The following is a 21,889-nucleotide window of genomic DNA, read 5'->3' as shown; positions in this document are numbered from 1 at the left end:
AGGCGGCGGAACAGGTGGATAAGGTGGTAAAAAAGGCATATGGGATACTTGCCTTCATTAGCCGAGGCATTGAATATAAGAGCAAGGAGGTTATGATGGAGCTGTATAAAACACTGGTTAGGCCACAGCTGGAATACTGTGTGCAGTTCTGGTCGCCACACTACAGGAAGGATGTGATCGCGTTAGAGAGGGTGCAGAGGAGGTTCACCAGGATGTTACCAGGGCTGGAACGCTTCAGCTATGAAGAGAGACTGGGCAGATTGGGTTTGTTTTCCTTGGAGCAGAGGAGGCTGAGGGGGGACATGATTGAGGTGTACAAAATTATGAGGGGCATAGATAGGATGGATGCTGAGGAGCTTTTTCCCTTAGTAGAGGGGTCAATAACTAGGGGGCATAGATTCAAGGTAAAGGGCGGGAGGTTTAGAGGGGATTTGAAAAAGAACCTTTTCACCCAGAGGGTGGTTGGAGTCTGGAACTCACTGCCTGAAAGGGTTGTGGAGGCAGAAACCCTCACAACATTTAAGAAGCATTTGGATGAGCACTTGAAATGCCATAGCATACAAGGCTACGGACCAAATGCTGGAATATGGGATTAGATTAGACAGGGCTTGATGGCCGGTGCGGACACGATGGGCCGAAGGGCCTCTATCTGTGCTGTATTACTCTATGACTCTATGACTCTATAAGCGCACAAGGGAAGGCCTCTCTCCCACAACCTGCCGCCCACTAGGGTCAACTTTTCCAAAAGAGAGTTGGGAGCACGCCCCAACTGTATAACCAGGTTCTGACAATCTTTAGCTACAGATCGAACAGGACTGCATTGTTCAGAGGGCGTAATAATTACAGAGCTCCAATCTAAATTTAATGGTCTCAAATATTTTGCAATACACTGAGCCAAGCTGACACTCACCTCTGAGTCAGAAGGCAGTGGGACCTGAGCCTACAATCTCAGCTGACCCTTCAGTGCGGCATTGAGGGCAGTCTGCATTGTCCCAGATGCTTTCTTTCGCATAAGAGGTCAAACCAAGGTAGACATAAAAGATCCCATGGCACGTTGCCAAAGACTAGAGGGTGTCCGGGGCCAACATTCATCCCTCACTCAACGCCACACATTTATCTCACTGCTGTTTGTGGGACCAAATTGGCTGTGGCGTTTGCCTACATAACAACAGGAGGAGTAGGCGTGAGCGCCTCATGACCACCACACCCCACCCCGACCAATTACCTCAGTACCAGAAACCGCTCCCTCGGGTCCCCACCGGCTGCCTCCTGCCACCTGAAATCCTGCTCCCGGATGGGAAGGAGACTCCGCTTCAGGACGTAGGTGAGGCCCGGGACTCTGCTTGTCCCCACCTCGCTCCCCCCACCCCACCCCCACCCCACCCCCTACCCATATGCCACACTCATGCCCCAAGTTAAAATCGGGGCTTACTTTACCAAACAGCTTGCACTTAAGCGAGCACAATGTTAGTGAAAGCTCTACAATAGGAACATTAGGAGCAGGCTCGAGGGGCTGAATGGCCTACTCCTGTTCCTAATCTTCCTATGTTCCGACATTTCACCAAGTTACACTCCCAGCACAGAGTTTCGCCCACTGGGAGCCCATATCAGGGATTTGTCCTCACTGACCCTCCACCATTTTAACAGACAGAAAATTAGGGGCTCACAAAAAATCCCTGCTGTGTTCTCCCAGGAGTGCAAGTTCCTAAAATGATGCCTTATAATGTATTTTCATTTGAAAAGAGGAAATTTCACCATCGCGACCTTCTTTTAGCAAGCCGTTATGAAAAATTGGGATTGACTTCCAAACGTGCCTTTTGTTTTCTGGCCTATTCCTGTTGCTTTTTTTTTGATAAACATTGTTTTTGTGTATACTGGTTACTGAGCCTGGCCGTGGGAAGGAGCTGAATTAATATTGCTGAGGAATGGGGCTGGTGGGATTGTCCAGTCGCCAGCTGGTCGATTATTTGAATGGTAAATGCATGTTAATTATGCAGAGTTGCTACCCAACAATTAAAAAGCCATTTATTGGTCACGTTGACACTCCTGTTGACAGCAAGTTATGCCATCCAATGCAGTAATAAGGCGAATGAACTGCATGACCTCTGTTAACTAACGCGACTGTACTGACAGAAAGTGCTGCAAAAATGGCCCATCGAATCCCATCAAGAAAGACATTAAAGGGGGTGCGGAGGCGGGAGATGCCATTCTGGACAAGCATCCTGGCCCCACAAAAAAATAATCAGCGGCAAAATGGACTTGGAACGCTCAGGGTGAGGCCTGCGGAGGTCCCTTCAAGGCCCGAGGGTTTGGCCGCTCAGTTCCACTGCCCAGCGCGCATTCTTCCCACCGAAAGACCAAAATTGCACTGGGGTCCTTAACGCAGCGTAGGACCCCGATTTAAATCTTGTAACGAAGCTCCCCGCCCATGTAAGGGGGAAGGAGCGCCAGACGCAGGGGGTAGATTGTCATCTACCGATAATCTGCCCGTCCTTGGCAAAACCCTGGAAGATGATTTTGATTCCACTGCAATCAGTGGGATGAAGTTCAGCGAGGTCTATAAAGGCCGTGCACTCCGTCCTGCCCCGCGGTGTTGGGTTTCGGAGTGGGCCAGCCACCCAGCTGACAAAAATTGATGTCCACCCACTCTTCAGGTCCGGCAACTTACCTTCCGACGTTATAGATGACATTACTTCAGTCGCTGTCCAGAATGATCAAGTGGAAACACTGGGAGCTAACGTGACGTGGATGCACGGGAATGTAAAGCCACAGGTGCGGCGCTTATCATCCATTTTTATCCCGAATGTGTTGCGGAATGTTTTGCAATCAGCCGCAATCTTTAAACCAGCTTCCGGCAAAGTTGTGGAGATAGGGCGGAGAGCAGCTCCAAGGAAATTCCTGGCCATAGTTTCATGTCTACACAAATGATTCATCCACATCCCAATCCATGCCGATTCCTGGGCAGAAACTGTTCACTGTTCTGCCCGTGAAGGATGATGGAGACTGAAAGGCAGAGGAAGAGGAAGAGTGTCATACCCAACACTTGGCTGGCATGACCTACCAGAATAGGAAGCCCAGAAGAAACTATCTTGATTTGCAAGTCCAGAGACAGGGCTACTTTGCAAAAGGAGCGTAAGTTTTTTAAAAATTGGCTGGTAAGCAAGAGATACGGGAACCGCAAGGTTTGGGAGCTGCCCGTCACTCTCGCTGCACATTTAACGGTGCCTAACACTGTGTTAGGCAGTTGCCAGGGACGCCCTGAAAGCACCCGAACCAATTTGTCGCTGGACGTGTTTCTGATGCTGTTTGGACGCAGGAGACCGTCCCCCCTAAATTGGACCTCTGCGCCCCCATTTTCCACCCGGAAAACGAGCGCAAGGTGGTCCAATTGCATCCCCCCAGGTTTTTTTTTAAATTGCACCTGGTAAACAAGAGGTGCATAAACCACAAAGGTCAGGGATCTGCCCTCAACCCTCCCCCATCGCACCTCTCAAGGCAGCAGCAAGCAGGGAGTGTCCTGAGTGCACAGGGCACCAGAACGGTTTCCGACGCTGTGCAGGATCAGCTTTCGGCAGCTGTGTGGTGACATCCTTGCATCACACTATGCAACTTGGCTGGGCACCATTAACAGAGCAGCCTGCCACTCATTAAACTGTTGATTGCACTAGTGCACCACCTGCTCCCACCTCCTCAGTGCAACTCGAGGGTGTCACCAGTCAGACTTCCTTCGAGTTCTCTCTTGGCCGCCCCAATGGAATTCTTGGGGCAGCTTCAAGTGGCTGACCTTCTGGAGATCTGTGTACTGCTGCCTCCTTCCTCCAACGTCTTGCTTTATTTTTACCGACACTGCTTTTCTACCAGATAACCAGCATTAGCCGTCTGCTTTTCACTAGGTAAAACTAGCAATGTCAGTTAGCATTTGCTTTTTTTATTGAAGACTTGCGAAATACAAAGTCATTTCCCAACGCTGCCTATTCCACACAGTGTAAGAAAATGTTCCAACTTCTGTTCTTTTACTAGAAGGGAGCTCATTGCAGTGAACAATACTGTTATTGGGATAAGGAAAAAAAGAAAGGCTTGCATTTATACGGTGCTTTTCACAATGTTAGCATGTCCCAAAGTGCTTCACAGCCAATGAAGTACTTTTGAACTGTAGTCACTGTTGTAATGTGGGAAACGCGGCAGCCAAATTGCACACAGCAAGGTCCCACAAACAGCAATGTGATCATCTGCTTTAGTGATAAATATTGGCCAGGGCACTGGGGTGAATTCCCTTGCTCTTCTTCGAAATAATACCGTGGGATCTTTTATGTCTGCCTGAGAGGGCAGACGGGGCCTCGGTTTAACGTTTCATCCAAAAGATGGCACCTCCGGCCGTGCAGCACTCCTCAGTACTGCTCTAGAGTGTCAGCCCAGATTGGAGTGGGACGTGAACCCAGAACCTTCTGACTCAGAGGCGAGAGTGCTCCCAAATGAGCCATGGCTGACACACAAAGAAAGCTTTTGCACTTTGGGTAGGCAGTGTCAGCATCGAACACTCCCAGATCATTTGTATATCACAGCAAGGTGCTGACTGAAACTCTTTCGACTCTGCTCCAACAATAAGCATCAATGCTACCCTCAAAATCCTGGGAAATCTGATGGATGGGGCGCTCTAACAACCTCTGCTCCTCAAAGCAGCTGCGGCGATCTTCCTCTGCCCACCTCAGTTTATAACTAGAGGCGCCCACCCTGCCACATGTAACTGACCAGGAGGAGGCTGGGCTTAGGTCTGCGGTGGGTTTCACCGTGTTCCCGCCTCCGTTTTGCCAAGGGAAGGGAAGAGGCGGCAAGTGGTGGTGGGGGGGGGGGGGGGTACTATGGTGGTAGGAGGCGGGCAAAATGGACTGTGCTGGGACAACAGTAGGCGATTTTACTCCTCCTGCCTCTCTCAACCCCACCGACAGGCCGGTGATGTACGGCCGGGATCTTTCGGAGCCGAAGACCACTTTAGACCCAGCACTTCCCCTGGGGATGGGGGCAGGTGGTGAGGGGGTGGCTGCTGCTCCCTTTAAGTTTGGTTCCACCCATTTCAGCAGCTCCAATGAGATCTGCTGAAGCATCACCAGATTCCACCCCCTCCCCCCGCCCCCACACAACAGAGATAGACTCTTCCCTGAGAACGCTGGGTTCCACTGTGGATATGTGATTAGCCCACAGCAGAGAAATAACACTGGGTCACCGTGGGCTGGCAGCAGTGGGCAGAAGTCCCGTGTTGCAGTGCTTCTGATGGGAAACTTGACTTTGGTGTCAATCTGTGACCAGTTTGGTGCTGTGTGCCTACATAGAAAACATAGAAGATAGGAGCAGGAGTAGGCCATTCGGCCCCTCGAGCCTGCTCCGCCATTCAATGCGATCATGGCTGATCATCCAAATCCAGTACCCGGTCCCTGCTTTCTCCCCATACCCCTTGATCCCTTTAGCCTTAAGAAATATATCCAACTCCTTCTTGAATATATTTAATGAATTGGCCTCTACTGCCTTCTGTGGTAGAGAATTCCACAGGTTCACCACTCTCTGGGTGAAGAAATTCCTCCTCATTTCTGTCCTAAATGGCCTACCCCTTATCCTTAGACTATGACCCCTGGTTCTGGACTCCCCGACCATCGGGAACATCCTTCCTGCATCTAGTCTGTCCAGTCCTGTCAGAATTTTATAAGTTTCAATGAGATCACCTCTCATTCTTCTAAACTCCAGCGAGTACAAGCCCAATCGACCCAATCTCTCCTCATACGTCATTCTTGCCATCCCAGGTATCAGCCTGGTGAATCTTTGCTGAACTCCTTCCATGGCAAGAACATCCTTCCTCAGATAAGGCGACCAAAACTGCACACAATACTCAAGATGTGGTCTCACCAAGGCCCTGTACAACTGCAGCAAGACATCCTCGTTCCTGTACTCAAACTCTCTCGCTACGAAGGCCAACATACCATTTGCCTTCTTAACCGCCTGCTGCACCTGCATGCTTACCTTCAGCGACTGGTGCACAAGGACACCCAGGTCTCGTTGCACTTCCCCTTCTCCCAATCTATTGCCTTTCAGATAATAATCTGTCTTCCTGTTTTTGCCACCAAAGTGGATATCCTCACATTTATCCACATTATATTGCATTTGTCATGCTTCTGCCCAATCACCCAACCTGTCCAAATCATCCTGTAGTTTCTCGGCATCCTCCTCACAGCACACACGCCCACCCAGCTTTGTGTCATCTGCAAATTTGGAGATATTACATCTAGTTCCCTTGTCTAGATCATTAATATATATTGTGAATAGCTGTGAATATATATATTACAGGAAACTTTGTGCTATCCGGAGGTGAGCTATCCGGCAATCTGGAGCCACCAGCAAAAATCAGCAGCCGTTTTTTATTCTTTTTGTTTGTTTTTTTTGCTTTGTTTGAACAGTCAAGCTGTGCAAGGTCTGTAGCTATAGCAACAGCTTCAGCTACAGAGCTTTAGGGCCACACCCGAGTGTTTAGAAGCTGTTGCTAAGCAACAGTGTTTGTTGTCAAATACGGAGATAAGAATCTCCGTATCTCTCAACATTAACTCTGGAGAGTACGGAAGTTTTGAGGCAACGGCAGCAGCTCGGTCCCGTGGGTGCCGGATAGCACAAAGTTTCCTGTAATATATATTGTGAATATTGTGAATATATTGTGAACACTCACCAGGAAGCAGATTGTGGTTCCCCAAACTGATTTCAGAAAGGCAGACAGGTCTTCTATCCATCATTCGGAGCTGGATTCAAATTCAACTCTCAGAGGTAAACTGATTGCACACTACCCCAGCTGCACAACCCAAACCCTCCACATCAGTACAAGGTGGCCCTCGGACCTGCACACTCACTTTCTGTAGTGTTGTGGCAAATTTGCTATGCCTTAATCATCTGGGTCCTCTTTTTGTTGCTGTATCTGCATAGAGGTGGCTTGATACGAGGCAGATAATTGATTAGAATAGCTGCATAGTGTGAAGTTGGCTTGATATATGTTCTAATCCTTTTAAATATTTTTCCCTCCAATCTTCTCCTCTCCTCCCCTCCCCTAAAAATGCTTTGACTCTGGTCATGGTGCCAGTTAACATGCAGGTACAACAAGCAATTAGGAAAGCAAATGGTATGTTGGCCTTTATTACAAGAGGATTTGAGTATAAGAGTAAAGACGTCTTGCTGCAATTATATAGGGCCCTGGTGAGACTACACCTAGAGTATTGTGTACAGTTTTGGTCTCCTTACCTAAGTAAGGATATACTTGCCATAGAGGGAGTGCAACGAAGGTTCACCAGACTGGTTCTTGGGGTGGGGGGATTGTCCTATGAGGAGAGATTGAGTAGACTAGGCCTACATTGTCTGGAGTTTAGAAGAATGAGAGGTGATCTCATTGAAACATACAAAATTCTTACAGGGCTTGACAGGGTCGATGCAGGGAGGATGTTTCCCCTGGCTGGGGAGTCTAGAACCAGGGGTCACAGTCTTAGAATAAGGGGTCAGCCATTTAGGACTGAGATGAGGAGAAATTTCTTCACACAGAGGGTGATGAATCTTTGGAATTCTCTCCCCCAGAGGGCTGTGGAGGCTCAGTCGTTGAGTATATTCAGGACAGAGATCAATAGATTTTTGAATATTAAAGGAATCAAGGGATATGGGGATAGTGCAGGAAAGTGGAGATGAGGTAGAAGATCAGCCCTGATCTTATTGAATGGTGGAGCAGGCTCGATGGATGAAATGGCCGATTCCTGCTCCTATTTCTTATGCCATGGTCACCAGAAGATATGAGTTTAAACTAACGTCAGAGTAGGAATAGACTGGATGTTGGCCGGTTCTTCTTTCCCCAGGGAGTAGTGAACCTCTGGGGTGCGTCGCCGGCTGGTGCAGTGGCTGCTGACTCTGCCTTCAGGAGGGAGTTGGACCGATTCCTGGCTGAGATGGCATCATACTGAAGATAAATTGACTTTATCGATAACACTTGGTACGTGTGATCTCCTGGACTGGTTTTGATCGCTTGAGGGGGCCGGAGAGGAATTTTCCTGCCTGTGAATTTTGTATGTTCCTATATCACTGGTCACCCTCGGTCCTTCGTCCAAGTGGCCATTCTTCATGGGCAGGTGAACATTAACAGGCTGTTCATCTATTGGGGCATCACAACTGAGCCAACCAAGCCCTGTCATTGTCCTCACACAACACGAACGCACACACACTTTGCAATGGATGAGAAGCAACGTAATGGCGGTCGTTTGTAAAAGTTAGAGTGGCTTAAAAATCCGAATGGACCTTTATTATTGTTTCACGGTCAATCATAATGAATCTCAGTCATTCTGTAAATCATCACACTTTTATATGCATAATAATACATGGGGCAGGTTTGTGATTACACATCTCTGTAACGGAGGGAAAGTTTAAATCCAATTTCAAATGTGCCTTTAACATCTGCGGTTAGTACATAAAAAGTTGCAGGTTGACTGATTTTAGTAATTGCTTTAATTGATGTTTTAGTCGATGTGGATTATCTATAAGGCTTTGATTAATTATCTTTGGTAAATGCGAGTTTATGGTAATTACACCAAAAGTAGGGTTAATGCCAAAACAAGCAGACAGCAACAACAGCAACTAGTAAAACGTCCCATGGCACTTTATGGCAATATAATCAGACAAAACAACTGAGGCTGAGCCACATAAGGAGATATTAGGACAGGTGACCAAAAGCTGGATCAAAGAGGAAGATTTTAAGGAACATCTTAAAGGAGGAGAAAGGGATTGGGGGCAAGGTACTGACTTGTATAGAGAACTGGTTGGCAGACAGGAAGCAAAGAGTTGGAATAAACGGGTCTTCTTCCGAGTGGCAGGCAGTGACTAGTGGGGTACCGCAGGGATCGGTCCTTGGACCCCAGCTATTCACAATATATATTAATGATCTGGACGAGGGAATTGGATGTAATATCTCCAAGTTTGCAGACGACACAAAGCTGGGTGGGCGTGTGTGCTGTGAGGAGGATGCCGAGAAACTCCAGTATGATTTGGACAGGTTGGGTGATTGGGCAGAAGCATGGCAGATGCAATATAATGTGGATAAATGCAAGGTTATCCACTTTGGTGTCAAAAACAGGAAGACAGATTATTATCTGAATGGCAATAGATTGGGAGAAGGGGAAGTGCAACGAGACCTGGGCGTCCTTGTGCACCAGTCACTGAAGGTAAGCATGCAGGTGCAGCAGGCGGTTAAGAAGGCAAATGGTATGTTGGCCTTCGTAGCGAGAGGGTTTGAGTACAGGAACAAGGATGTCTTGCTGCAGTTGTACAGGGCCTTGGTGAGACCACACCTTGAGTATTGTGTGCAGTTTTGGTCGCCTTATCTGAGGAAGGAAGTTCTTGCCATGGAAGGAGTGCAGCGAAGATTCACCAGGCTGATACCTGGGATGGCAGGAATGACGTATGAGGAGAGATTGGGTCGATTGGGCTTGTACTCGCTGGAGTTTAGAAGAATGAGAGGTGATCTCATTGAAACTTATAAAATTCTAACAGGACTAGACAGACTAGATGCAGGAAGGATGTTCCCGATGGTCGGGGAGTCCACAACTAGGGGTCACAGTCTAAGGATAAGGGGTAAGCGATTTAGGACAGAGATGAGGAGGAATTTCTTCACCCAGAGAGTGGTGAACCTGTGGAATTCTCTACCACAGAAGGCAGTAGAGGCCAATTCATTAAATATATTCAAGAAGGAGTTGGATATATTTCTTAAGGCTAAAGGGATCAAGGGATATGGGGAGAAAGCAGGGACAGAGTACTGAATTTGGATGATCAGCCATGATCGCATTGAAAGGCAGAGCAGGCTCGAGGGGCCGAATGGCCTACTCCTGCTCCTATCTTCTATGTTTCTATGTTTCTATATAGAGAGGTGGGGAGGGAGTCCCAGAGCTTAGGGCCCAGGCAGCTGAAGGCACGGCCGCCAATGGTGAATGGATTAAAATCGGGGATGCACAAGAGGCCAGAATTGGAGGAATGCAGTGTACTATAAGCACCACCTAAGCAGGAGCATCACCGCAGATAGTGGGACTCCCCTCATCGCCATCACCTCAGGGGGCTTCAGCCACCCTGTTATTTGAATTTCGAATGGTAATTCAGCTCCTTCACACTGTCAGCTCAGCGACTCCTCCAAACTTGCCCAGAACGCGACACTTTCATAAATATATACACAAAGCAGCAGCATAGACAGAAATAAATAAAAAGGATGTTGGCAAAAAGAAAAGCTACTAATGATTCTTTATAATTAATATTTTCTTGGGCAATCATCTGAGGATTAAAATCAACTTGAGAAAAGGTTGGAGCGATCGTGTCACACTCCTTCGGCACGAAAGACATTAAATATCGACTTTACGAAGCGTGCTGACTGTCACTGTCCAACGTGACCAAACGAATAGACTGAAAGCAACACAAAAAGTGCTCCTCGCCCACTCTCCAATCTGTAGCAGGCAGCACAATCAGCATCAGGCAGCACTCTCCTCTCAGGCTTCGGATGATGTCTGCGAGCAGTATTCGAGCCCCTCAATGAGATCACTGCTTCATAAGGTCTCGTTCGATGAGGCCTACCTCTGTAAGCACACAGCTGCCCCTCTTCCTACCATCCGAACTGCCAGAGCTACAACAGTGACCCTTTTGTTTGACTCTGCTCGTTCCCTATTACACGCTCACAACAAAAAGGGAAATGAACAAATGGACCAACACTGATTTTTTTTAAAGGACGATCAAAAATATAAAGATTAACACTGAAGCAATTAAATTCAAAAGACATTCTCCTTTTTGTACCGAGTGAATTTAACCTCTTTTCAGTTTTTTGGGGGAAAAGCTCCTTCAGTTTTGCCACAAGATGGTTTTTATGAACCACCAATGAATAATGGCACATTGTGCTTTCATAATACCCTCTTTGAACTGCTGTTGCTTCTAGTCATAATTTAATCGATTTTTTTTCATATAGTCTCCTTTATCAGCTATTTTTCTCAATTTTGGGGATAAACGTCATATAGTTTTATAATATGAGTTACATGGCAACAAGAACTTGTGTTTGTATAGCACCATTAACATAGTCAAAGGTCCCAAGGCACTTCGCAGGAGCGTTATCAGACAGATTTTCACACCGAGCCACATAAGGAGACGTTAGGACAGGTGACCAAAAGCTTGGTCAAAGAGGCAGGTTTTAAGGAGTGCCTTAAGGGAGGGGAGAGAGAGGTGGAGAGATATAGAGAGGTTTAGGGAGGGAATTCCAGAGCTTAGGGCCTCGGCAGCTGAAGGCACGGCCACCAATGGTGGAGTGAAGGAAGAGGCCTGAGTTGGAGGAACACAGAATCCTCAGAGGATTGTAGGGCTGAAGGAGGTTACGGAGTTAGGGAGGGGCGAAGCCATGGAGCATGCAGTAAGAACACCAAACAGCAAAAGACAATGCAGAAAGAACAAAATGATTAAAAGCACAAATTGGCGTCACTATTTACTACACTAAAAAAAAGGCCATTTCATAGTTTGACATCAGCTCTCAAAGCGCTGTCACTCCATGAGAAAATCTTATCTATCCAGTATCGAACTTCAACTCCTGCGTCGTCCCGGGAAGATTTGTAATCTATGCACACTAAAAGAAGCAGTGGAACATCAAATGTATTCCTTTGGTCAAGAGCCATCTCAGAATAATGTATTAAGACAAAATTTTGTTTGTATATTAAGAAATCCTTCGAAGCATTTTAAAATGTCAGCTGAAACCTCGAGAGTCCGTGCAAAATGTCAGCCTAACACATGCACTGCTTTGCACAATAAACCAGTTTGCCGCTTCATTGTTCTACTCCATTATTGCTGACATTAGTTGCAGTTTGTCGTGTTATAATGTTGCTTTTGGAATACACTTAGCTGCCTCCTTGGGCTCATGCAATTCAATACTATCTGATCTCAACTGCGAACCTTCTGAAAACAGAGACTATACCTCTTGACTGTTGCTGATCCTCTATACAGTAGTCTGCAGGGTATTCTACACTCTCCCAAATTGAAGCGACGTACCTGGACACCTAAACAAAGGCTGAATGTACCGAGACCAACAGGTCCTAACTTTGCATGTATGGTGCAGCTGCCAATATTTTCCAAGTGGGGAAATTGCCTACAGAACAACGAGGCCGCACACTGATACGTTACTGCGATTGGCCGACTCGCTGAACGGCCACACACTATTTCCTGCTGACTGCCCAGTGGGCTTCAGCGGGTGAGGTCAAGTGGTCAGTCAAACTGTGGACCGTCGCCTGTCACAAAAAAGGCTCAAGGCGGTGGCTTATGGAGAATTGATGAAAAGCTTTCCTGAGGTACTTTGGGGTGCGGCTGAATGTTAAGGCCTGAGCTGTCAAGTGGTTTAAAAAAACACGCTGCGCTTCTGTGTTGGGAGTTCACCATTAATGACAGCGGGTCGAAACATTCAGCACCTTTGTTCCTTGTGCCTGGCGTTCCTCTCATACTTGCTACGTCCAAAAGTCTGTTGTGGCGCTCCAACCTGCTATGGCTCAAGAGAGAGGTAGGTCGAAGCCTCATGACCGTAATTCCTCACAATAGGAATTCAACTTCTTGTCCATGCTGCTATAAGGAGAAAGAGGGAAAGGTGGGAGGGCGTTTCACTCTGGAATGCTCTTTCTAATATCTGCTCCCGGAGATATCCAGTAGGAGTGCCGCCTACCTGTCCTCTCAGCTAAAGAATGGTTCATGGTCCAGAGCGACCGCAAACAAGGGTTTGCAAACTACGGCTCTGGGGCCACATGTGACCCCTGAACTCTGGCAACCCAGGCCTCTCAGTATCTGTATCTCTTACTTACTGGCCTGTTGCTGCAATGTGGTGCCCTGAAGTTATGGAAATGGCTGTTGGGTAGGTAATTCCTGAAACAGAACATCGACATCTGTTCATATCAGCAACTTGAGATATATGCAAATTAATAGGAACAGGGATTCGGACATTATACGGGGCCCCAGGCTTCATAGCAAACACCTACACGACCCAAGAAGGCAAAATTTGAACACCGCTGCCCTAAAGAAAGGTGGGAGCACAAATAATGTTTTAAAAAGCAAGGAAGAAATAAATATATTTAAACCCAGTGGTGTAATAATACAAATATTGATTTTGGCTTCAGGGATTTTAACATGCTCTTCTCAATTTGGGTCAATAGTTCCTGCTAGAGTTCTCAAGCACAGTCAATATTTTTATAAATATATTAGTTTATTGTTCAATTGTCTATTATAAGGCTGAAGACACTGGATACTGCAAAGGCTGTGGGCCCTGACAACATTCCGGCAATAGTACTGAAGACTTGTGCTCCAGAACTAGCTGCGCCCCTAGCCAAGCTGTTCCAGTACAGCTACAACACTGGAATCTACCCGGCAATGTGGAAAATTGCCCAAGTATGTCCTGTCTACAAAAAGCAGGACAAATCCGACCTGGCCAATTACTCTCAATCATCAGCAAAGTGATGGAAGGTGTCGTCGACAGTGCTATCAAGCGGCACTTACTCAGCAATAACCTGCTAACTGACGCCCAGTTTGGGTTCCGCCAGGGCCACTCAGCTCCTGACCTCATTACAGCCTTGGTCCAAACATGGACAAAAGAGCTGAACTCAAGAGGTGAGGGGAGAGTGACTGCCCTTGACATCAAGGCAGCATTTGATCGAGTGTGGCATCAAGGAGCCCTAGCAAAACTGAAGTCAATGGGAATCAAGGGGAAAACTCTCCATTGGTTGGAATCATACCTAGCACAAAGGAAGTTCGCTGTGGTTGTTGGAGGTCATTCATCTCAATCACATGACATCACTGCAGGAGTTCCTCAGGGCAGTGTTCTAGGCCCAACCATCTTCAGCTGTTTCATCAATGACCTTCCCTCCATCATAAGGTCAGAAGTGGGGATGTTCGCTGATGATTGCACACTGTTCAGCACCATTCGAGACTCATCAGATACTGACGCAGTCCGTGTCCATATGCAGCAAGACCTGGACAACATTCAGACTTGGGCTGACAAGTGGCAAGTAACATTCGCACCACACAAGTGCCAGGCAATGACCATCTCCAACAAGCGAGACTCTAACCATCTCCCCTTGACATTCAATGGCATTACCATCGCTGAATCCCCCACTATCAACATCCTGGGGGTTACCATTGATCAGAAACTGAACTGGACCAGTCATATAAATACTGTGGCTACAAGAGCAGGCCAGAGGCTGGGAATTCTGCGGCGAGTGTCTCACCTCCTGACTCCCCAAAGCCTTTCCACCATCTACACGGCACAAGTCAGGAGTGTGATGGAATACTCTCCACTTGGCTGGATGAGTGCAGCTCCAACAACACTCAAGAAGCTCAACACCATTCAGGATAAAGCAGCCCGCTTGATTGGCACTCCATCCACCACCTTCAACATTCACTCCCTCCACCACTGGCACACTGTGGCTGCAGTGTGTACCATCTACAAGATACACTGCAGCAACTCGCCAAAGCTCCTTCAACAGCACCTTCCAAACCCGCGACCTCTACCACTTAGAAGGACAAGGGCAGCAGACGCATGTGAACATCACCACCTACAAGTTCCCCTCCAAGCCACACACCATCCTGACTTGGACCTGTATCGCCGTTCCTTCACTGTCGCTGGGCCAAAATCCTGGCACTCCCTTCCTAACAGCATTGTGGGTGTACCTACACCATGTGGACTGCAACGGTTCAAGAAGGCGGCTCACCACCATCTTCTCAAGGGCAATTAGGGATGGGCACTAAATGCAGGCCTAGCCAGCGACGCCCACATCCCATCAATGAATTAAAAAAATTTTTTTTTAAATAAGGTGTCAGCTGTGGCTCAGTGTCAGCGCTCTCGCCTCTGAGTCAGAAGGTCGTGAGTTCAAGTCCCACTCCAGAGACTTCAGTGCATAATCTCGGCTGACATGCCCAGTGCAGTGCTGAGGGAGTGCTGCACTGTCGGAGGTGCCATCTTTCGGATGAGATGTTAAACCAAGGCCCCATCTGCCCTCTCAAGTGGATGTAACAAATCCCACGACATTATTTCGAAGACGAGCAGGGGGAATTCTCCCCGGTGTCCTGGCCAGCATTTATCCCTCAACCAACATCACTAAAACAGATGATCTGGTCATTATCACATTGCTGTTTGTGGGATCTTGCTGTGTGCTATTTGGCTGCCGCGTTTCCTACATTACAACAGTGACTACACTTCAAAAATACTTGATTGGTTGTGAAGCACTTTGAGTCTGTGAAAGGTGCTTTAGAAATGCTAATTCTTTTCTATTTATTAACTTCACTCGCGAATGGCAACTGCCTCATGAGGTCAATTAGAAGGAAAGAGGGAGATGGATTTTCTCATACTCAGGGGAGTCTTTTGGGCGACCAACCGACAGAGCGCATCCGTCCCCGACAGAGCCATGGGTGTTGCGATGCAGCTCGCCGGATTAGGGCTGAGCAATATCAGGACACTTTGGCCTCAATTGAGGTAGGTGCATGGGGGCTTGGGGGGGGGGTCGCAGTCCTGGAGGGCAGTGGTCCTGGGGCGGCAGTGGCCCAGATTGTTTTTGTGGGGCCTTGCTCCTCCCGGCCCCACCAAATACAATTCCAAAACTTACCTTTGGCTGGGCCTCTTCGGCTCCATTGCCCATGGAACTGATCGGAGTGTGTCCAGCGCAGGCTCTGACCAGTTCAGGCCCAAAATAGCGATCGGGGTCCTAGGGCACATCAACTGAGGTCCACCGCCTGAAACAACGGGCTCTTTGGACGGCCAGCGGTAGGCCCCTTTTCAAAATGGAGCTGGTCCCCCAGTTTGACTGCTCTCCCTCCCGTCATCGACGGGGGTGGGGTGGAAACGAGTTAAAACCGGTCGCAGTGGCTCGCACCGCACCCGATGGGACTCAAGCTGGAGCCCGCGACATTGGACACGATTGGAAATCCCGAGAAATTGCTCGCAAAAAATCCATGCGGGAGACACAAAAATAACGCAAAGCATTATTTTTATTAAACATTATTTCACACAGGTTGAAAGAAAAGCTTCCTGTTTTTCACACAACACTAGCTCTGTATCTAAATATATCTCTGAATATGAGAAAACAGTCTCCATGAGATCAAACAACACTTTGCTATTCACTCAGAAGGAATAATACATCATCAGAAAACTTCACTACATTATTCAGTAATAATTCAACGCTGATTTCTCAGAGCCTGTAATGCAATAATACATTCCCTTTCTTTCCTCCGGTCTTGCTTACTTTTAACTGACTATCAATGTAAGAGAAAACAAACTGTGTGATCATTTTCTTCCGACTGTAAATAAAACGATGAAAGCTTCCTGCCGGAGATAATAGATGCAGTTTTATTCAGTCACCAAATACCCAATAGGTAAAGGTCATTTTTGGGGTGGGCCCACCAGACGCCACTCGTGACTATCAGGCTGCGGTGTGTTCCTGACTCAATAGCCAGCGGATCTCACTGTCCAAAACAAAACCAAACACCTACACCTATAAAAGGAGTATTTGCAGTTGTTTAAAAGCACCCAATTCTCCCCATCTATCTCCTGAAGCTGCTTGGTCCTCGCTGGGATAGCCTTCCACAATCACTGCACACCTCAGTTACTTCATTAATCATGCATACGCTTTCACTGTGGTGGGCACCACGGGACAGGCCGACCCTGTCCTCAGCTGACATCCGCACACCTGGATGATGCCCCTCACCCCTCCCTTGGGGTGCTGAGGCCAGCGGTGGCCAATTTCATCGTCCCTATCAGCCAACCCAACACCAACTGGAAACAGAACCCGGCACCTTCAACACGTTGAGCCATTGAGGAAGGCCGTGATCACACGTCTTTAATAACGCAGCAATATTTGCCGAGTAGCACGGTGCCTTAAAAATACATCCTAATCAGAGGAGAACCATTGAAAATAGCAACAGCCGGGTAGCAGAGAGAGAGCGAGAGAGAGAGAGAGAGAGAGATAGGAGGAGATAGTCTGAGCTCCTAATCCACCATATGCTGTGCTCCAGTCTCAGCTGTCCCAGCGTGCTGGGCTAAGGCCAATCACTTTCCACACAGTGAGGGTGGGAAAATCAGGAGGGAGAGTCAACCCAGCAGACTTCCGAGTAACCGCGTACAAAATGGCAACGGCACACGCCTGGAAGTAGTTCAGCTGCCTGGGCCTTTGGATGTCTAGGCGTGTTACCCGAGAGCACAGAAAGGCAGTCAGATACCTTAAGAAGAGAGAATGAAGCACTCAACGAAATAAAAGAAAATAGTGCCAGTTATGGAAATCCATTGCAATCTTCATATATTGGTTGGTTTTCGAGCTATTGTACACATTAAACTGCGCTCAAAAATGCTCACTGTGGACTCCTCCAGCCCCCACTGTTGTTGGTACGTTCAAAGTCCCCCACCCCCCCCCACTCATCCCCCCTTTACATACAGCATCAAGCCAAAAATTCCTAATTAAAACACCCCTTTAAAAAGCTAAGGGTAATAATTAAAACGAACATTACCTACAGTTCTTCAGCTGCTGGGCAAGTTATCTCTATTTTGACATTAAGGAGGCTGTTTCTTACTGAAAAATTGTAATTTAATTTAGCAAAGTCAAAGAATAAGTGACTCACAAAAAGAATTACATGGTTGTTATCTGTCAGACTGTCAGGACGAATTACACGGACATTATCATCTTAACGATTCAGGCTGCCTTTTGTCTTCTGAGGGATGTTGTTTTTCTTCACACTTATTAATTAATCACATCTACACATAGCTTACATTCTCCTACCTGACAACGAAACTTCAGTCTCAGTGTTGCTAAGTACTGTATTTAATTACAAACTATTAAGCAAAAATGGTCATGATCTTTGGCATATTACTGTCATCCCAGTTTGATCAAATGCTGCCAGGAATGTAAACGATTGTTGTTTCTATAAAAAGAAATATGAAGACAAACACCCAAGACACAGGCTCAGTAGGATGCTAGCCAATCAAGATGGATGCTTACCCAGAATCTTACTGATGTTGGAGTTGTGCATGTCGGGGAAGGCCTGAAGAATCTTTCGCCTCTCGTCCTTGGCCCAAACCATAAAGGCATTCATTGGCCGCTTGATGTGAGGCTCGTTACTGCTCCGGCCTCGAGCTTCCCGATAGATCCGGGGCTCTGATACGCCCGCATTTCCTGCCGGAACAAGGAATGGTTAACGCCATGTGCTTTTATTTTACGATTTTGCATTTTTCTAACAGATGATCTGGTCATTTGTCTCATTGTTGTTTGTGGGGACCTTGCTGCGTGCAAATTGGTTGCTGCATTTGCAACAGCAGCAGCTTGCATTTATACAGCATTTTTAACATAGTAAAAATGTCCCAAGGCACTTCACAGGAGCGTTATCAGACAGAATTTGGCGCTGAGCTACAGAAGTTGATATTAGGACAGTGGCCTCAAAGCTTGGTCAAGGAGGTAGGTATTAAGTGGCGTCTTAAAGGAGGAGAGAGAGGTCGAGAGGCCGAGGGTTTTAGGGCGGGAATTCCAGAGTTTAGGGCCTAGGCAGCTGAAGGCACGGCCACCAATGATGGAGTGAAGGGAATCTTACAAAACAACAGCAACTACACTTTAAAATTAATTCATTGGCTATGAAGTGCTTTTGGGATATTCCGAGGACGTGAAAGGCGCTATATAAATGCAAGTTGTTTCTTTCTTTCCTAAATGAAACTGTTGACCACCATTTATTTGAATGCAAATATCTCCATCCCTATTCATCTGGTAATTCTGCAGATGGATATAGAAATCTCAGTTTTGAGATTGAAGCTAACATATTTGGACACAAATGCACAGAGAATTGAGATATTACTCTTTTCCACGTTACAGATATAAAATAGATATAATCTTATGGGATTAAACTAGACAGTTTGTTTGTTTCAAGTTATAATAGAATGTGAAAAAGTTTTGAAAATTGCTCATCGGGATTTCTCTTATTTTTACAAGTCCAAAAACCTCTCAGAAATGTTAATACAAATACTTTCATTCAACAACAACTTATGTTTATATATATATATTGTGTCTTTAAGGTGTTAAAATGTCCCAAGGCACTTCACAGGAGCGTAAATCAGACAAAAATTGACACCAAGCCAAAGAAGGAAACATTAGGACAGGTGAAAAAAGAGGTAGGTTTTGAGGAGTGTCTTAAAGGAGGGGAGAGCGGTGGAGAGGCGGAGAGGTTTAGGGAGGGAATTCCAGAGCTTTGGGCCTAGATGGCTGAAGGCGTGGCCACCCAATGGTGAGGATAAGGAATTGGGGGATGAACAAGAGGCCAGAGTTCTCAGAGGGTTGTAGGGCTGGAAGAGGTTACAGAGATAGGGAGGGGCGAGGCCATGGAGAGACTTGAATGCCAACATTCATTATATGTATACACTAACATCCAGCAATCAATCACCTCTGAAGTTATATCTCATTATTGTTCATAAATAATAGCCGGACATTCCAGTCCTTGCTGGATCAATATCGTGGAATTCCCTAACCAACACCGTTGTGGGAGCACCAACACCACAAGGACTGGAGCGGTTCAAGGAGATGGCCCACCACTACCTTCACAGGGAAACTAGGCATGTGCAATGACTACGGACTTGCCAGTGTTGCCCACATCCCAAGAACAAAAATAATCCCGTCAGCACAGACTCCCAGAAGCTAATGCATGTCATGTCATGACAGGCACTGAAACTGTACTTCCTGGCACCGATCCAAGTCTTACTGGGCTAGTAGACTTAGACCATTAAGTTGATTCAATGCATGTACAGCCAGGTAAAATAGACATACACTAGGTGCTCCGGTTTCCTCCACAATACACATACAGTTAGAGCAGCACCCTGAACTTCAGAGGAAACCAATCTGATGCTGACAGGGGCAAGGGTTTGTACAACTAGGTCTGATGAAGGGATGAAGGATATGCTAACCTGACCTTCCTCTTTTCAAATGCCAATGATTCTGCTACGTACTTCCAATGTTATCTGTTTTATTCCCAATTTCTAGTATTCATGCACTTTCTTTCCATCCTGGTTCGTGCGACCTGGCTGGTAAGGCAATGCTGTTTAATTCACTTCCTTCACACTGGCTACGCCTATACAATAGAGGCATTAGGCTTCCTTAAAACCTGCGACCATAATGACCGTAGGCAGTACTGGTCAATGCTGGGTGCTGGTTAATTAACCCGGCCACCTCCAGAACGTGCTAGTGGTGAGTGTCTGGAGGATGGTCAGTGGCACCCTCGATGGAGGAAATGCCACCAAGAGGCAGTTGAGTTCATCCTTGATTTGGCCAATGGCATCCACAACCTGCAAGTGACGGAGCTGCAGTACAGAACAAATCAACAGAAGAGCCATCATGGACAGTCCCAAACACAACACCAGGGTTCAAGCCCCTACCTTGAAGAGCCATCGTGGACAGTCCCAAACACAACACCAGGGTTCAAGCCCCTACCTTGAAGAGCCATCGTGGACAGTCCCAAACACAACACCAGGGTTCAAGCCCCTACCTTGACGAGCCAACGTGGACAGTCGCAAACACCAACGTGGACAGTCCCAAACACAACACCAGGGTTCAAGCCCCTACCTTGAAGAGCCATCATGGACAGTCCCAAACACAACACCAGGGTTCAAGCCCCTACCTTGAAGAGCCATCATGGACAGTCCCAAACACAACACCAGGGTTCAAGCCCCTACCTTGAAGAGCCATCGTGGACAGTCCCAAACACAACACCAGGGTTCAAGCCCCTACCTTGAAGAGCCATCGTGGACAGTCCCAAACACAACACCAGGGTTCAAGCCCCTACCTTGAAGAGTTGTCAGGGATGATCAAAGGAGCTTTGACGATAGTCAACTGATGATGGTGATAATGATGATGATCTTCCCCTTCTTCAAGTATATACAGTACACATCATTATAATGATTTCCCATTCTTCCCCGACCCCTACGTCTTACATAGAATTACACATACTCTACAACAGGCCATTCAGCCCAACCAGTTTATGCTCCACTTGCGCCTCCTCCATTCTTCCTCATCTAACTCTATCAGCATAACCCTCTATTCCCTTCTACCTCACGTGCTTATCTAACTTCCCCTTAAATGCATCTATACTATTCGCCTCAACTATTCCTTGTGGTAGCGTGTTCCACATTCTCATCACTTTCTGGGTAAAGAAGTTTCTTCTGAATTCCCTATTTGATTTCTTGGTGACTATCTTACATTGATGGCCTCTAGTTTTGCTCTTCCCTACAAGTGGAAACACTCTCTCTATGTCTACTCTATCAAAACCTTTCATAATTTTAAAGATCTCCATTAGGTCGCCTTTCATCCTTTCCTGATAGGTACAACTTCTTTCCTGATAGGTATAACTCCTTTCCTGAGAGGTACTGTATAACTCCTTTCCTGGTAGGTATAACTCCTTTCCTGATAGGTATAACTCCTTTCCTGATAGGTATAACTCCTTTCCTGAGAGGTACAACTCATTTCCTGATAGGTACAACTCCTTTCCTGGTAGGTCTTAGCTTCTCCTATCTGCATTCTCAGATGTACTACCTATATGTTGTCCACCTTTGGCTTCACAGCCTGTGCAAATCTACTCAATTCCCTATAACATCCACTTATAATTATGTCCCTGTTGAATTCTGGTCGATGACAGATGCAGCGTATATTCCGCAGTTGTCTTCTGACGGGCCGGTATCACATCTAAAGGGCAAAAGCACTTTCCACCTCCTGTTACAATCTATCTTAAGTCACAGGGTCTCTATTCTGGCCGTTACTATACTGCTAATTGGTTCCTGCAAATCTCAATAACAGCTGAGCAATTATCGTTTGCTTCTAGTTCA

The 21,889-nt window shown here is 46.8% G+C and overlaps 1 protein-coding gene across 7 annotated transcripts in view; it reads right to left on the bottom strand.

Moving 5' to 3' along the window:
• The window catches only part of sox5 (SRY-box transcription factor 5), a 334,975-nt gene that overhangs the window by 8,931 nt on the left and 304,155 nt on the right, over positions 1-21,889 (bottom strand). For all 7 annotated transcript variants that reach the window (XM_086009986.1, XM_086009988.1, XM_086009989.1 and 4 more), the window contains one exon: positions 18,036-18,209. In XM_086009986.1, the coding sequence (XP_085866112.1) occupies positions 18,036-18,209 (174 nt within the window). The remainder of the gene's footprint in view (positions 1-18,035; positions 18,210-21,889) is intronic.

The sequence above is a fragment of the Somniosus microcephalus genome, chromosome 17 (assembly GCF_052327205.1).
Source record: "Somniosus microcephalus isolate GS21.2 chromosome 17, FLI_Smic_1.0, whole genome shotgun sequence".
NCBI classification, from domain to species: domain Eukaryota; kingdom Metazoa; phylum Chordata; class Chondrichthyes; order Squaliformes; family Somniosidae; genus Somniosus; species Somniosus microcephalus.
This window is presented reverse-complemented; position numbering and strand designations above follow the sequence as displayed.